The sequence below is a fragment of the Oryzias latipes genome, chromosome 14 (genome assembly GCF_053564925.1).
Source record: "Oryzias latipes strain Hd-rR chromosome 14, Olatipes_Hd-rR_3.1".
NCBI classification, from domain to species: domain Eukaryota; kingdom Metazoa; phylum Chordata; class Actinopteri; order Beloniformes; family Adrianichthyidae; genus Oryzias; species Oryzias latipes.
This window is the reverse complement of record NC_136250.1, coordinates 7,828,818-7,847,668: the sequence shown is the minus strand read 5'-3', so window position 1 is coordinate 7,847,668 and position 18,851 is coordinate 7,828,818. Positions and strand designations below refer to the sequence as shown.

Sequence of the window (18,851 nt, the reverse complement as noted above, 5' to 3'; positions counted from 1 at the left end):
TTTCCAAGCCGTTGTCACAGGATTTTCTGCGTTCAAGATAAAAATCCAAGTAAGGTAATTTGCGGTTCTATGGAAAAAGAGACACAAAGCCAATAGTTTGAAGCAAAAAACAAAAATAAAACATTATTTTCCCTGCTGAATTTCCCTATTCAAAGCTTGACTTTGTTTATATGTACATATAAAACCCCATTCATTTTCTGCTTTTCACATTTTACTGGTGGATTATGTGTTAAACAAATACAATAGTTTAAACTACTTCAAACAAATAAACAAATGAGGCTCTTGCATATTACAATGATATTATTGAAAACTACAAAAAAGGGAACAGTTTTATAAACTGTCTGTCTAGATTGAAATTATCCCAAACACTTTGGTACAAATTATTTCTCAATTTATCAAATGTTTGACTAATCCAGTGACCTTAAAACACATGTGCAGAACCAGGAACAGCACCAGGGATACTATAAAAGAAATATCAAACTGAAGAAGTGAAAGGAGGAGAGGTGTGCCGAACTGGGACTTGAGCATTCACCCAGAAGTAGGTCACGTTGGAAGCTTCATCATAAATATATGTGCCCACTACTGCCCCCCCCCCCCCACACACACACACACACACACGCTGTGCTGCTATTTAAAGAGCAGATGATTGACCACCTCTAAAGAGTTCAAGTAGTTTAAACAATGTGTTCAATTCTCTTTACATCTCACATCCTGTTGTAAATTCTCATACTGGCATGATAAGAGAAATCGTGTTCAACAAACGGATTTAAAATAAAAATTTCAAAACAACAATCAAATCAGATTTTGCATAATCTGGATCATAAAAACCCATTGTTATTTACTCACTTCTATATTTTACACAACTTCCACTTTGCTTGAAAAGGGTTGAAATAAACAGCAAATACTTTTCCCCATTTCTATTTCTTACTGCAGCCACACACTGAATAATGCCAGGCTTTAAACAGGAAATCTGCAAGTGCAGCAGCCAGAAACTTCATGCATAAATTCACTCAGAGAAGATGAGTTTTTTTTACCCAAAGGACTTTTTATGTTAGCTTCAAACACCTCTGTCAGGCGGGTTTATTCATTGATGTGTTTGTTTATATTTTAATTTAAACATTCTGAAAAAATACATATTTGGAATGGCATTTTTATATATCTATAGTTTACTCTTTATCAAATTTACATTTTTGCATAGAAATACTGGAGAAACATATTTTCATCAAAAAATATTTTCAATTGAAAGAAGCTGTATTGTAAGTAACATTTACAAATTGAAATTCAGTCTTATGCACATGTAAAATGTATAAAAAGTATGTGATTTTTTTTATCTTAATTGAATATTAATAACTTAAACATAATTTTATGAATCAAAACAAAACTTTCAGTTTTTAACAGGTAAATTCTAGCTATTGGTGTTATATTTTCAGTAGAGTAAAACCTTTTAGCCATCTCCTTTGTTGATTTTTGCAAATTTTTACCCTTCAGTCATTCACATTTTTCAAATGAGTAAAAGGCCTTTTTAGTTGATTGTAACCCTTGTGCTATCCTAGGCACTTTACCATTGGGAGTTGGGTCATCTAGACCCACTAGACAGTGCTCTGAACCTTTTTTCTTCAATGATTTGTGATCTTCACTGGTGTCCATGGATTACATGAAATCTTTCCACCTTTATCCACCTTAGTCATGGTAGGAAGAACACGTCAATGTAAGGGTGGGGTCATCTAAGATAGCACAAGGGTTAAAAATGACAGAAAAACCTCACCTTCCGCCGCACTTCAGGGAAATTGGCTTTGACAAAAATCAACCAAATAGAATAAAACTCTGCTTAGAATTGGTATTTACTTGTATTTACATTTTTTGAGGTTATAAATTAGACAAATATCTAATTAGAAAAATTGCAATGCAAAAACTGTTTTGTTTTTTCATGCGAGATGATTCACTGAACCTAGGAGTTCCTCATTATCCAACACATTTGGTGAGTACAGTATAGGAATAAGCGTTTTGGGTTACATTTTCAATTCCATTTTTTATATATTTATTTTTCTTTAAGTTGCAGAGGCACGGAGAGTATTTGTGTTGTGGTTTGTAATTTGTCAAGGCCATTTTTTTTTCCTTTTCCTATTTTATCTTTTCTTAAGATATCTATTTTGTTATCTGTTCTGTGTCTTTGTCCCAAAACAATTAGATTATTGGGTTTACTGGTCTGTTGTTTTCTAGTTTTTTTTTTCCCCATCATGTTTTTCATTCAGCTTTAATTGTTGTCTCTGTTCAACTGAGTTTTGCAAAATGATACATCTGTGTCCAATTGCAAATCACTTTCCTTTGATGTAAACCCTGCTTTCTTTGTTGGGGCTTTTTGTTGTTTCTGTCTTTTGTCAGTACTTTTGTCTCAACAGCTCCTCTGAGAGGCCTTTTTGTTTGGCTTTTATTTCAAATTATAGTCCTGTTGTGCTTCCTTCTTCATACTGTATCTAGAACCACTGACAGTATGTGATTTGTCAAAACTTCCTCTCCATCCACACATTGTGATCCTCCTCAGTCTGTGCTGCAGTGTTTGGGAATTTATTTTGTTCATTTTTGCTAATAATTGCTTTCTGTGGTTGGTTCTTATTTAAAATAATCGCACTCCTTGTTATTTAAAATTACTCACCACTTTAGATTCTGATCAAAATAAGTTTACAAGACCAGAAGCACTTTGAGATTTGGGATTTTTTGTTTTAGAAAATCTTTGAAAAGAAACATTTCCAAGTGTCCTAAGCAAAAGTCATATTTTCACTGATGACATATTTGTGCAGCTTGCATCAGGTCAAAGCAGGTGTGCAGTGGGATGGTGGGAAATAGTTTAGCAAAGCCTTGCAAAGCTGACGTGTCTGTGTTGATCACCTTGGTTCCTCATGTTGAGCTGACTTGGAGCTCAAATGTCGGCTGCAACCAACAGTGTTTTTGGCTTTGACATTTACTCTTGTTTTCCCACACCTGTGGCTGCAATCTTTTATTTATCATTTCCCGGAGTATTCAGGAACCCTCTTGGTGGCCATTCTGGAACATGCAGATGTGTTTGACTGTGAAGGTACAAGACCCAGCAGACAGAGGGGCTGTCTATCATTCCTAGAGAAGTTTTTTTTTAAACAATTTTCAATTTAAAAATGTACCGAAAAGAAAAAAAAAAACAACACTGTAGGAAAAAATGTTCCAGTTTTATCTCTAATCAACTGCATGTTAGATCAGACATATTATACTTGCTGCTGAGGAGAGAGAAAATATCAAAGAAACCAGTGTTTCTGTCATGTTTGAAGACAATGACCAATCACAAACATATTAAAGCTTTATGAATGATCTGGTTGCTAAACAGCTGATCTATGATGTTTTTGGTTTTGTGATCTATTGCATTTTGGATTTTAGGTGAACGTCTAATGTGCTTTTGCTTTCCGTTCAGTTTGCATTAATTAGAACTTTTTTTGGTATCTGACAAAAACTTATTATGTCTTTTTACACCGTAGTCCCTGAACTCACCAGTTGGTTTCCCAATCACATCGGCCTTTTAGCATAACAGAGAAATGAAACCGCCCCTACAATTAGCATTGTTTTTCATTCAAAATTTAACATGAATGTTTCACATCGTTTTTAGCTTTGAAATTGTTTGTTTAAAACAAACATAACAAACGTTATGACACATAAAGTTTAGTGGAGCTTTGCCTAGTAATTTTTCGCATTATTTTGACCTTTTCTTTGCTTAGTTTGAAGATTTATACATTTTTATTTTTTTTCTACAGGTTTAATCTTTCCTTATAAAACTGATTGATATCAATTTTTGTGATTTTTGAGCTAAAAAAAGAAACAAATTTTCCCACTTGGAATTGAGTTTTTTGAACAGTTTTAGGTTTATTGTTTATTGAATCACTGTGTAATCAAATCCAAATTATAAACAAAATAAGATGCGGTTCCTGAAAAGTTGGATGTCGAGCAATGCCACAAAAACACTTACATTTAAATGAATCGAGCTAATTGTGAAGCAGAAAAAAAGCTTGGTCAAGGTCCAGACAACTGAAAAGCACCTGCTCTAAATCAGGGGTGCTCATTTCATTGATCGCGATTGACCGGTAGATCTTTAAGGACATGAGAGTAGATCGCAGGCCAGAAGAAGACCACTCTGGACAACCGGAGTGTTTATTGAAGACCGGGCCGCCCTGCGTGTGTTCTCCTGCCATCGGCTCCGCAGTTCCCGCACAATGAATATGAGCCCATTGAGGAGGCAGTGTTTTCCACGGCACGCGCTTCCCATGGAGCCAGCAGCGCCTCTGAAATGCCATGCTCCCCTTTTGCACGGTTTACAGGAGAGCATAACATATGATAGTCGCTGGTTTCTGTTTTTGTAACAAAACACCTCATCTGTTAATACAAAATTATCTTTGTGTAATCCTACTGTGTAGTTTTTTTAATTATCAGTACATAAACAACAATGTACAAATACACATGTATACATAACCAACAAACATGTACTAATAGTATATATATATATACGCACACACACACACACAGGTAGATCTTCAAGACATTGTCGAAAGTGGCACACATGCCAAAAAAGTGTGAGCACCCCTGCTCTAAATAGTCCTCCTTGTCCACTAGAACTAAATCCATACCAGCCTATAAGTTGGTGCAGCACTTTCATGTGACATTACAAACCGGTTGGGTCCCTCTAAATAGGGTCTTGTCAGCCACAGCAGAGCATGTCGATGAGGGGAAGACTTTCTGGGTCCAGGATTAGTGAAAAACAGAAAAATGTGACTGAGGGCTGAAACATTTAACATTTTATCTTGTTCCTTTTGCAGCAACACTGTCACACAGAGCTGTCATCCCACGCACTAACAGTGACTCTGCAGGTGCCTGTATCGCTGTGGGTGTTGGTATGTTGGACAGTGTGCAAGGAGGAATCCAGGAGGAAAGAAAATCATGACAGCCAAGTCTAAATACAGAAAATGAAGTTATTTTGGTTTAAACCAAAATCAGTCAAAGTGCACTGTTTGCATGTTACTTGTAATTGTTGTATCGATCATGCACCTGAATGACCGCAGCTATTCAAAGTTCAAATGTCTTGTTTGCAGACAATTTTTTGAAGTTCATCTCCAGTTTTTCAGTGTTTTTCACATTTACATTTGAGTAGCATTATTCAGTTAACATCAAAGTATTTACAGAAAAAGTTGTCAGAAACTGTTACAGACTGGCGACCTGTCCAGGATGTCCCCTGGCTTCACCCACAAGTTGCCGGGATAGGCTCCAGCAGCCCGTGACCCTGAAAGGGACAAAACAGTTAAGAAGATAAATGAATGAATGAAAGTTGTCATAAAAATATCTACATTATTAAGTTCAGTCCAGTTTATTTGCCATTTGCAGTATTCACAATGGAAAACAGCTACAATGAGCTTGAGTGCAATATAAACATTTAACACTTGTGCTATCCTAGATGACCCCACCCTTACATTGACGTGTTCTCCCTACCATGACAAAGGTGGATAAAGGTGGAAAGATTTCATGTAATCCATGGACACCAGTGAAGATCACAAATCATTGAAGAAAAAAGGTTCAGAGCACTGTCTAGTGGGTCTAGATGACCCAACTCCTAATGGTAAAGTGCCTAAGATAGCACAAGGGTTAAACATATCAAATGTACATCACGCTACGACAAAACTGGTAAAACTTACAATACCACATCAATAAAAGTTTTGAAGAATGGATTTGTTTTGAGTAAATTCTATGGGATCAAATTTAGGATCAACTTAAACTGAATGAAAAGCCGATTGTAAATTTGTAAATAAATTAAGATGTAAATAAAGTTGCCACCAACAACAGGGCTAATAAAATTAGGCTCAATATCAAAAGCAAAAAGTCTGATTTGAAATTGTTAATTGAGTCCTGATAAATGTTTTAATATTAAAGAAAAAAAATTATTATTAATTTGTATTTTAAATCTGTCCATATCATAAAAACCGTATACACAGACAAAACTTCAGTCACTCCAAAACTTTTTGAAACTTTTTCAAAACAAAAAGGTAAAAAAGTATTTGGCTCTGAGCAAAAATAGTGGAAAAAGTATTTCTATTTAAATGCTCATATATTGATTCTCCAATTTATTTTTTACAAGAACTCTAAATTTCTTTTTCATCAAGAAAGCTACGCTACATAGTGAAAATATTTTTGCCTTGTTTTAATTTTTTCTAAAATACATTTGGCACAAGAGAAGCTTAAGATTTGAACTTGATTTTTCAGTTCTTTCCTTAAGATAACTCAGCTTGTGTAAAGTAATTATACTTTAAACAATATTTTTGTCACGCTACCTTAAAAAGGCAAAATGGGTTTTTTGTCATATGCAATGTTTGCCTTTTCAGACCTGTTATTTTTAGATTTAAAGAAATGTGGTCATCCCATTTACTTTATTTTGAAAACCACATATTGGTGCCAGTTATTTCTAGAAACGTGTAGAGCAAATGTCACAAAATGTTCAAAATAAGCAGGCAGACAAAGGTGGCTTTGAATTGTCCTCATTTTATAAAAAATATCAAGCAAATGAGTTGACCTTTATTTTTCAGAGAAGTCTCAGCTTCTCTGAGGCAAAACCTTGGTTGTGCATTGAGTCTAAAGGGACCCTGTTGATGTGGAAAACCAAGTGGAGGAGATGTTGCTAAGCATCCACCCTCCCACTGCCAGCATAATGGCCATGTGGGGAAACGGCAGAGGAGCACAAAGCTGTGCTGGTTTGTTGCCACTGGAAGTTTTCCTGCAGTGTTTTTGTGCCAGTGCAATGTAAATGTACCTAAGCAACTGTGGTGGGACAGCGTATACCTTCCTTTAGGTGCGACACTTACAGGATCAGGACCCATTTTCTGATGTTTGACCACGTTTTTTTGGAAAATCTTTTTTGACCTTCAAAAGTTCTTTGACCAGTCCCTAAACGGCTTTTTTTTAAACAATTCTGTTTTTATTTTAGAGTAAATTGAACTTAAGTGACTTCTTTAAACATTTCTTTTGCATAAGGAGACATCCTGTTGTTGTTCCACACTGCTATTCCATATTTCTAAGCAGGCCCTGTTGAGCCTATGGGGAGCAGGTAGTATAGCGGTGGGGGGGAGGGACTGAGAGTTTGGGGTGTCAAATGCCCCCCAGGCCTCTAAAATGCTTAGAAAATCCTGCTATCTTCATATCCATTAATGCATATTCTCCTTTGATTCATTAATAGGTTTATGTTAAATGCTCCTCATGCCTGACACTACCATCTACCCTCTGTGTTTACTGGGCTTGGGACCAGCCCTTTTCTTTCTTTTGATGTCTGTCTATATATTGTCCATATGTCTGTCCGTCCATCCTTAATTCTTTTGTCTTTTATTTTATTTTAATTTTTGTAATATTTGTTTTTGTGCATTTTTTTCAAAACAGGATTTTTATTTCTTTTGTTAATTTTTATTGCTTCGGGCTATCACATTTAGGGCAGCAGACACGGCATTTGGGGGGGCATTTCCCCCATTTGTCCGTGTCTAAAACAAGCCTTGTTATTAACAATTTAGTTTGTATTGATGTTGATGTTTTAACTTCTGTTGAAACTTCAAAACTCCGATGCACAACACCACACAATTACACATACTAGCAGGACAATTTTCAGATTTTTAGTCCATTTTCATTTAGATCAGCAGCAACAAATCACATTATGAGCATTTCTCTGGCATTCATAGATTGAATACGTTCATACTAAGATTCTCTAAAACAAAAAATGCATGTGTTCTCTATTAAAAATAAAAAAGGTTCTGACATAAGATATGACCCTTTCCACCTCCTGAAATGACAGTTTGCTAATTTGTTCAAAAATTTATTTTTTAATTTTATTTTAAAATGTTGTGATTATTTAGAAAATGCTCAGAAACACACAAATAGGAACACATTCCTGTTGTTGCAGCACAAATTCCAAAAACTTAAAAATATACTGCATGTTGTTCCAAACTGACCCAACAGTATATAATACAATGCTTAACTTTATCTATATTCTGTTACTGTTTTAGTCATACAGTAGTGCAATGGAGCCTTTGTGAAGAATAAATTACTGATTTGTGTTAAAACAAATTGCTCAATATATAGCTTTTTGGAAATATTCTATGTTCATCGAATTCTATTTGATGAGACATGTTGAAAAACCTCATAGTGCATATTAATTCTTTTCAGATAAAGCAATTTCAATAAAATGTCAAAAAAATTTGTTCAGCTACATAATCTTAGAAAACATGCACATTTGTGCATTTCTAAGGGCTCACCCAAATGTTCTGCTTCATTCCTCCGTGGTAACAGCCTTTCTGGGTTGATTTGTGCAGCTCGCTGGTGTAAATTGGCCATTTTGTATCCATGCAGAACCCCAAAAACCCCTGTATTTCTTAGTCCTGGTCATCACCCCCCTGCCTTGCATGCATTATGTTTCTCTGATGAAAAACACCGAATTCAAATTATGTGTCGGGCTTTATTAGGCTTATGCTGGGCTCAATAAAGAGCTGATGAAGCAAATCCGATTCTCTGAGCCAGCAAAGAAAGGAGAAAACATGAAGGACCAATTTCTAAAGACCAAAGCCTGGAAAACAATGTCAAAATGTAAATACATAAATCCAATAGAAACCCTTCAATTCAATTCAATTCAATTTTATTTGTATAGCCCAAATTCACAACAACAGTCGTCTCGATGGGCTTAGTATAATTGAAAAAGTGAAACATAAAGTCAAAAGGATCATGAATTCACAGAATTCAATAGGAAAATACTAAAATGAACTAACAAACTGACTAAGCTAAACTGGCATCCCTGCCCTTAGACCCCCCCTTGAATCTAATTTTTTGGACTTTTGTCAAAAGCTCCATATTTTAAATGACAAGCCTTAAAGGAATCAGTTTCTATGAAACATAAGTACAGTAATAGAATTCACCTCACAAAATATTAAATGGACAATGGGATAGAAAACATACAGGTGTAATGCTTTGGAGCAGAGGTGTCCAAACTTTTTCCAAAGAGGGTCAGATCTGGAGAGGTGGAGATGTGTGTGGGCCAACCATTTGACTTTTTTTTACAATTTAATAACAATAAATTTAAATGGACTTTTTAATGGACTTTTTTTTGCAATTGCACACTTTATTTAATCTTCTCATAGAACAAATGCATCTCAATATGTTTTTACCAGAATCACTGTCAATTTATTATTTTTTTTACACTGTTCATTATCACTTGCCTTATCATAGATGAACAGGAAAATGTAATTTAGGAAGATAGAGGCTTGTGTAAAAACACATCCAGCACTGGGATGGTTTGGTCTCTATATTTCCACTTGTGGCAGTGAGGGATGCTGCCTGACAGAAAAAACTTTTATTTACTTTAATTTTTAATATAATGGTTGATTTATGAGGTGTGACAGCATTCTCAAGACAAACCTTTAGAAGACAGTTAAAGCACTGTAATAAAAACAGATCGATTGATGGTTAGTTTTTCATAAAACTAAAATAAAACTTTGTACATTACGTGTTTAAACGAGTTCCAAAAGTATTTTCCTGTGTTTTATATATTATGCTTATGGCAGTGTAGTTGTTGTTTTTGTTCTATAGATGCAAAGAGGAAGAGGAAGCCAAAGCATTTATTGACTTCCCCCTCCCTTACAAAATGCTTTTAACCCTTGTGCTATCCTTGGCACTTTACAATTGGGAGTTGGGTCATGTAGACCCACTAGACAGTGCTCTGAACCTTTTTTCTTCAATGATTTGTGATCTTCACTGGTGTCCATAGATTATCTTTCCACCTTTATCCACCTTTGTCATGGTAGGAATAACACGTCAATGTAAGGGTGGGGTCATCTAAGATAGCACAAGGGTTAAATGTTTATACTGCACTCAAGCTTATTGTAGCTGTTTTCCATTGTGAATACTGCAAATAGCAAATAAACGAGACTGAACTTAATAATGTTACACCTTTGTCAGATTTATTCACACACTCTTATGTGAGGCTCCTGTGTCAGATCAAATGCGCACAGACAAAACACACCAGTTTGCCTCTGCATTTACCTTGCACAAAATATGCAATGACTTGTTTTTGTGCTATTTATGCTGAATATCTGCTTGGAGCACTCATCGGTTGTTCTGGGGAGTATTTTACTATTTAAAAATTGAGCACACTATTGCGGCTTGTATTGCTATTGTACACTTAACATTTTTTTCCTCTTCTAGATAATTAACTAATTATTTTGAGAAGGAAAATGTTTACAAAGATAATTTTGAGGTACATTTGTGTGTGCTTATATTTAAATGTATATTTAGCTTTTCAAAAGTTTGGGAACTTTTGGAAGAAAACAAATATCTAAAGCAGTCATTTCTTCACTTGTTTTGTTTGGAGGTTTTCAAGTCTCGAATGGATGAAAATCTAATTTTGGAGCAAATTAAATCTATAAGCGTCTCTCTTCAACTTGCTATTTAAGAGCGTGTGTCATTCTCAGAATGCCAAAAGCTGATTTTAAAAAAGGGGAAAGAAAGTCCACTGATTTATAACCTGTGCTTCCACAAATTCAGAGGGGAGAGGGGAAATTGAAACTGAAGAAATAAAAGGAGGATTATCCTATAAATATTGTGGAAAATATGCCCCAGTGCCATTTAGCAATAAAAAAAAACTGTTTTTACTGTAAATCCTCTGTATCTGCTTTACTTTGAAAGGGGCAAAATAATCCAGCATCTGCAGGGTTTTTCTTTTTCTACTAAACTAATAAGACATGAGATAAACTATTAAGAGGACAGTAGGTGTTTATAGATGAAAGTTGCAACAACAGGGGAAATCTTGGAGTTTTAATCTAATCATCCACTCAGACTATAGCACTAGGATTATTGCAGAGACAATAATGAAGAAGGCATTCATGGCGATATATAGCAATACACTTACACAAATTCAAACTCCCTCAGTGGCACTTTTCCTTTTTTCTACCGGTAAGTGGAATTAGGACAAAAAGACATGCTCTTCAAGTACTAGATGGACCAAAAGTCGAAAAAGAGATGAAAAGCAATGAATTCATGTCTGCTTAAAAATAATTTCTTCTTTATATGCAGTCATGTCTATTGTGTAAAATCGATGTTTCTTCTGATAAAACGCATAATGGCTTAAATTTGCTAAAGTGAGATGTTTTGGTATTTCATTGCTTGTTGTTGTTCTTGTGATATTTTTAGAGAAATGTTTTTCTTGGCTGTTTGCTTTTGATTTGAACATGTGAAAAGATGCAGTGTGCAGAATAAATAATATATGAAAATGTATGTTAGAAGATTTAGAATTAGCTAATCTCCAAATAAAAAATACTGGAGTTCATTTTAGAATGAATGCATGCAGACTATCCAGTGAATCAAAGTAAAGAAAGATTTGTTTATGTAGTTCTATTTCACAGTGCAGAAGTTCATATTTTGATCATTTAAGTCTGCCATGCTGCTAAATTTTCAGCATAAAAGCAGAACATAGTTCATTACCAATATAGTCACCATGACAATTGTTATTTTTAACACCTAAAAATAAAAAATAAATAGACTTAAGAATCATTTCTGAATAAAATGTGTTTAAACAAGTTGGAAAGTAATGGGTTGAAATAAGTATATGAAATTCTGTTTTTGCAAAACGTCTTATGTATATAAATGGAATAAACTTGATGGATTTGTGAGTAAATGTGTTCCTTGGAAGTACAGTGGCTAAGGGTAACAAGAAACAGTTGAGGAAATCCTTCCTTTCACCTTGACCTTCTACAAAGCAAAAAGTGTATGAGTGACATTTCCTCCTTTGTACAGTTCCACGTGTCTCGGCTTCAAGTGCTGCTTTGATTCAGACTCCCATTTTCATTTACCACCATTATACCTTCCTCTCAGCATTGTCAAAGGTCCATTATTTGAAATAAATGCCTCATCAAACAGCATTTTAGCTTGCAGTAGATGACTTGATAGCTGTACTTTTATCCTCCATGTGTAGAGTAAATAATCTCTACCTCTGCTTCATGATGAAAGAAACTAGAAGCTGGGCTGTCTGGGCCTCAGACAGATATCTACCGTTTTCTTTTTAAATCAGGGTTTGCATTTAAAAATGTAGACAAAAGTTGGCAAAACCATTTTACACGTTTATAAAATGGTTTTTCTTTATTCTACAAATTTGAGTGTATCATCACCCTCTTTGACAGAGCAGTGTAATTTTGCCAGAGGACTAATTTCAACAAAGAAATGCACAAAGGGCAGGAGAAATAAGATTGGAAATGTGGCATTGTGTATGATGAAAATACATAATTCAATAGAGAATCTGTGACTAATAAAAATGAATATTTAAGAGATGGATTGGGTTGTAAGTAAAATGTGATGTCCAGTTGTCCAATAATCTGATGTCACCATAAGGATTATGAATGGTTACCGTATTCTAAAGTTACATGTTGACCAAAATTTGTTTCGCCCTACTCTGTTAGTGCAAAAAATATTGAGTAAAGTAAATATTTTGTGGGGTAAACTTAATAGGTCAACCCAACTGCAATTGAAATAATAATAATAACCATTATTATTTTTACAAACATGCCCATAATAAAGCACACATTAAGTTCTAATGGAATCAAAACAAGTGAGATTTCATGAATTCAAAATCCCACTAGAAACTAAAATATTTAAACCATGGTCAGGGTGTCTTGTTTTAAGCTTTCAGAGGAAATGGGACCATTAAAAAAAAGTTACTCTCTGAAATTGTCTTTAATACTTCATCAACAACTGAATTTGAATTATTATTCTGAAATTTGTGTTCAATTTTAATTGTTTGAATATTTTATAAATTCTTTCACTGATGAAACATTTGTTAAACAAAGTTCTAAACCTTGTTGTTTATTTCAAGATTTAGTATTTTTAATTATATAATATTTTCTTTATGCATTGGCAAAGTTTGTGTACCAGTTTGTAACATAATGGCCTATTTCACAAACCCTTAACACATTTAAAAATAAAGGTTTGCATTCATCTATGTCTGTTGTAAATCATCCGTTTTGTTTCTCTTTTAATGTAGGGTAAAATTGGTTGATTACGTTATCATGTGTAATGTATTTTGTTGTATAGTGATTTTTAGGGTAAGGCGTTGGTGGTGATTGTTTGCCATTCTCTGTTTTTTGCTGCAACGTCGAATTTGCTATGTCCCTCGCGCCTTACCGTCTGCGACGTATCAACCCGGAAGTAAAGTCTGTCTGCTGACACGTAGAAGCCTCAATCAGTTTGGCAGCTCTCAGCCTCAGAGGTATTCGGCGTCCCAGGTGGGAGTTTGCGTTGTGATGCTACCATATAGAAAAAACGAATAGCATGGATAAAAAAGTAAAGGTGACTTTAAAGCTATACATAATGTCTAAACTGCTATTCTCGCAAGTGTTAGCATTAGCTAAAAACTAGCTGCAGAGTTAGCGAAACGTTAGCCTCCAAAGATTAGTAGCAGACGTTGCGATTTATAAGTTTCACTCATCTTGCCAGTTCTTCGAGCCTATGTGTATATTTTAATATCAAGAAGTTTTAGATAATGTTATATTTGCCATTCGTATAGCCAATTAGAACCGTTAGGTCTCCATTCCTCTTCTGGTTACATAGTTGTTCCTGTAGGTTGTGCTAGCCAAAAACTTAAAATAATATGCTCGATCTAATATAATTCGGCTTCTATACTAATTGTGACTTTTATATGGCTCCATCCATAGCTGACACGGCGATCCACCTTAGCTCGAAAGGCATGAGAGAGGTCTTTTAATTATGTTTTTAAAATCTATAAATAAAACGACGAGCAGATTACTGAACTCTAAGCATTTTTTTTAGTGTGGGACAGGAATCGATTCTTACGGGATTACATGATGTGAAGGGGAAAAGACATTGTCATTATTCTCCACGTTGGCACAACAGACTGAAGGCTTTTTTTTGCTGGCCATCGCAGAATCCCTTTTCAACGTGGCTCCAAGGAAATAAACTTGGATTATTACTCTTCAAGAGTTATTGCTAATAAGCATTACATTACAAAATTAGACATTTCCACACGTACCTTGTCCTGTTAAGGGCTTTAAATTCAGAACGTATTGTTGATGTAATCATGTTGGTTTTATATCTGAAACTTTTAAATAGTTGTTTTTTGTTTGCGGAAAACCTTATTTTTGGATCAACTGTAGCATATTCTGTTTTTAGACATTCTTTCCTTAGTTTTATTTTTTTTTATTTTGCATTTTAAGATGAGTGTTCCTCCTCATGGTGTCTCTTTTGTTGCCTGCAGAGTACAAAAAAAATGTCAGGGTTTGACAACCTCAACACAGATTTTTACCAATCCAGCTACAGTGTAGATGACCAAAACCAAGGTGGCTATGGCTACAGCACTAATGAAAACTACAACAAGTAAGTGACTCTGTGAAGTATTCTAAAACCCTATTTTTAAATCACCTCCCTTATGGTAATACAACTTGTAGGTCAGTTACTTGAAGCCTTACAGATTATGATTTAGAATTATGCCTTCCCTCTGCCAGGTCCTAGGGACATATTTTGGATTCACATGCCTAATAAAAAATAATCTAAAATGTTTATTTGCCATCAACTGCCTAAAACAAATTGAACCCTTTTGTTTATGGGAAATTTTTAAATAAACTGCCATTGACAACGCACTCTAATCACTTCTCACAACAACACCACACTGTTTTTAATCTGTTTCAAGAGTACTATCTATTGTCACTTTATGTTGATCTTGAAATTGGAGCGTCAATCTGACGCTGCTGTACTTTGATGTACTCTTTTTATTGACAATAAAGGATTGTAATTCTGATTTCCAGAGCATACGGTCAATATGATTACTCCCAGCCGATGGCATATCCTTCCCCGATGCAGCCCGCACAGCCATACACGGGACAAATCTTTCAGCCCACACAAACGTATACCCCATCTGCCTCACAGTCCATGTACAGTAACAGCTTTGACGATGAGCCTCCACTGCTAGAAGGTCAGTGAACCACTGTCTGGAGACTAAAGCTTCTAATTTTTGCTGCAAACATTGTCTTGTTGTTTGTATTTGTTATTGTTATTATACTTTTCAGCTTTTAAAGACCTATACTTAAATGAAAATTGCATTTTTGATGTTTTGGTGCTTTTCTGAAGATGAATAAAAATTAAGCTCAAATTAGCGTTTTCTTAGTAGACATTAAATGCTTTATCAGATTGTTTTATTCATTTAAAGAACTATACTTGTTAATCTTTTATCAATCATTTTATCACAAAACTGTATCATACTTTAGTTTTCCATTTTAAATGTCATTTCTCTGCTTTTTTTGTGTCTAGAGTTAGGAATCAATTTTGACCACATCTGGCAGAAGACCCTCACAGTGCTCCATCCATTGAAAGCAGCAGATGGCAGCATAATGAATGAGACCGACCTGACTGGCCCGATGGTCTTCTGCTTGGCTTTTGGGGCAACTCTTCTTTTGGTAAATAAAAAAGGTTTTTCTTAAAAACACATGGCTACATTTGGACAATTAGCCTAAACAGTCTTATTTTCCCGTCTATAGTCGGGTAAGATCCAGTTTGGTTATGTGTACGGCATCAGTGCCATCGGGTGCCTCGCCATGTACTGCCTGCTTAACCTGATGAGTATGACGGGCGTGTCCTTCGGCTGTGTGGCCAGCGTGTTGGGCTACTGCCTCCTTCCCATGATCCTTCTCTCCAGCTTTGGTGTTCTCTTCTCATTACAGTGAGTACACAGCAGACGGTCACTTAGAGTTTGACTTCTGTTAATACATCAGATTACTTGAGCTACCTTCACACCGAATGCGGTTCGTGTGGCACGGCCGTCCAGTTCCAATGCGAATAGAGGTCCTGCGGCGCCTTTTGGACGGCGGTCTGGTGGTGCTATGTTTTCAGAGTTCAAATATCTGAACTTCAGAGAATTCATGACAAGTCAACCAATCAGGAACTCAGCACGTGGAGTCCAAAGCCAACCTAAAGGAGAGTCTGATCGTTCCCTATGGAGACAGACGGGAATAAAAGGCCCTCTAATTTGATCCTTATTTTTGTTTTTCCCCTCCTCACACTAGTGCAGGGCTAAGTCAACCTCGGTCACAGAGAGACGGAAGTACCACCAAAAGCAGCAGATGCAGCTTCGGCAGTAGATGGTGAACCTCACCATACTGGGAGAGTCTCTGAAAGATCTCATGAACCCAGACATGGAGACCTTATTTCCCTTCTGCTGTAGAGCTCTTCAAAATAAATGAAGCTGATCTCTGAGCATCCTCCATGTGCTTCTATGCATTTTCAATGAGAGATACAGTCAATGCTTCCATGTAGCGATGAGGCTAAAAACCTTAGACAGTAGCTCCTCCCACACGTCAGGAGCATCAAGTTTATGAACACATGAAAAAGGGGAAGAGTGTCGAGCAGCAAGTTCGATGGGTTTCAGAAGAGAAGCGGAGGACGCCAACTTGCACGAGTCGCGTTCTGTGTGAAGGTGGTGTTAGAGACTAAAACAATGTTAAAAAGATTGGAGATTCATCCCACTTGTTTCCAGGTTAGTCTTGTTTTCTTTATGGAAACTCCTGGACTCTGTTACAAATGTAGTCAAATCTACAATTAAAAGATACACAACACATTAAAAAAACTCAAAGCAAACAAATATTTATATGATTTATATGTGGACATATTGATTTGATAGACAAACATTGTTCAGATCTGAATTGTGGGATTGACACATTTTTTTGTTAATGCATTAATATAAAAAAATCTAAAAACTTTTACTATGAGACCAGATAAAATGGTCAATTTCTATTTTGTCAACTTTCTTTCTTTTTTTTTTTCCCAGGGGCATGATTGGAATTGTAATAACAGCCACTATTATAGGCTGGTGCAGCTTCTCGGCTTCAAAGATCTTCATCTCTGCGTTGGCCATGGATGGACAGCAGTTGTTGGTTGCTTACCCCTGTGCTCTGTTGTATGGAGTTTTTGCGCTCATCTCTGTCTTCTAGAAAATAAAAACAACTCATCAAGCAACCGTTAAAAATAACTGCACCACAGTTGCTGTAGCTCCAGTCTAATGAGGATCAGTGTAATTAGGGTAATTATTGCCTAATTACACAGTTGCAGCAGAAAAATGGGAACTCCAGTCTAAAATGGAACCGGGGACTTTTATTTTTTATTTTTTTAGCTACCACTTATTACCACATTCCAACGTGATCCCTTGAAGGCTGGAGTGGATCCTGTCAATCACCTCCTTCAGCTTTTCCCTCCATCATACACATGAATGCGGAGGACTTCGAAATATTCCCAGAACTGCTGTGTTTTGAAGTGACATGATTAAATTGTCATGACATGAAGAACAAAGCATGTGGAATCAGGGATAGCCGTGAAAGGTTTCACACAGTTAAACCCCAAAAGACCAATTTTTACACAGATGGGAAATATTTGTTTTCAACAAGAAACATGCGAAAACTACCACTGATTTTTTTTTTTTTTTTTTTTTTATTATTTGAATGGTTTTCTTCTGAAGTCATTTGTCTTGTAAACAGATTCTGCTGAATTAAAACGAAGGGAAACAAATTCTGCATAAGACTCCAATCCACTCAAACTGCTTTTCTTTCTATGACGGTAAAGAACAAAATGTTTTTTTGATTTAGTGGAATTCCTTTTACCCTTAAGTGAATAGTCACAACCTCCATGCTCCAACAGCACAACCCTCTTCATTAGAAAGTTATAATCCGCTTTATTTCCATGTATTTTATTTGACTCAGATTCGAGTTTTGATGCCTTTCAGGAAAACGACCAGAGTGTTGCACAATTGATTTGTCAGAACCAACCAAACTTGATGAAACATTGAGAATTATAATAGTACTTTAATACTATGTGTCTGTACATCAGTACTTATAGTTTTGGTATTGTTTAAATTACTCGCATTTCTTAAGGATTACTTTTAGCGATGACTCACTTTATGTGCTTTGATGTGTCATCTGTTGACTCATGCATTAAAGAGTTTTGTTTTTTTTGGAAGGTTGTCTGTTTTGTGACGGGACAGCATCATGAGGTCATTTTACTGCATTTTGACCAACATTGACCTACATGTGAGCTTTTTCCTGATTTGACAGTGCAGAAAAGAAGAAAAGAAAATGTTTTTGAGAAGAAACCATAGTACCTCCAGCACACTTGAGAGGTCCTCTCTAGAGATAGATTGTTTAGGGCTGCATCATCCAGCGACTCCATGAGTTTAAATGCATACCTTTAGTCAACACTGTTCTCAAAAGGATTTCAGAGAAACTAGGAAAAATGTATGTTTTAAAAATACTATTTAAAAAAAAGAAAGACTTTTTTTTTCTCTGTTGGGTTGTCTTCTGGCTCTGTGTGCAAAACGATTGCCTGAATGATTACTCATTTAAAAGAAAAGCAACCAAACAGTGGAGGAATAAGTATTTGATCCCTTGCTGATTTTTTTAGGTTTGCTCACATAAAAAGAAATTGACAATCATCTCAATGGTAGGTTATTTTGAACAGCGTGAGATTAAAAAAAAACAGAAAATCTAGTTTAAAGAAGACATATATTTTCGTTTCATTGAGGAAAATGAGTATTTGAAACCTCCTTGTTGGGAAGGCGTATGACTTTGTGGCAAAACCCTGGTTAGCAAGCACAGAGGTCAGGTCAGACGTTTCTTGTGGTTGAGTATGTTTCTGCACAAATCTGGAGGAGTTTTGGTCCACTCTTCTTAAATGACTACATCATTAGGATTTAGTCCTAATGATGATAAATGCACGTATCCGATTCGTATCCGATTTATTTCCACATATGAGTGAGGCCTGAATCCGATCTGAGA

General features: G+C 35.7%; 1 protein-coding gene across 4 annotated transcripts; it reads left to right on the top strand.

Moving 5' to 3' along the window:
- The first annotated feature begins 13,171 nt into the window (after nt 1–13,171).
- Nucleotides 13,172–18,036, top strand: yipf5 (Yip1 domain family, member 5). 4 transcript variants are annotated; one of them, XM_004076128.5, is made up of 6 exons: nt 13,172–13,304; nt 14,294–14,412; nt 14,841–15,007; nt 15,343–15,488; nt 15,570–15,751; nt 16,856–18,036. In XM_004076128.5, exons 2-6 carry the CDS (start codon nt 14,306–14,308, stop codon nt 17,016–17,018), a joined length of 765 nt encoding a protein of 254 aa, XP_004076176.1. In that variant the 5' UTR covers nt 13,172–13,304; nt 14,294–14,305; the 3' UTR covers nt 17,019–18,036. The 4 variants fall into 4 exon arrangements, with proteins under 4 accessions (XP_004076176.1, XP_004076177.1, XP_011481503.1 ...); XM_004076129.5 differs by having other exon boundaries at nt 13,224–13,368; XM_011483201.4 differs by having other exon boundaries at nt 13,238–13,362.
- Nucleotides 18,037–18,851: the final 815 nt, after the last annotated feature.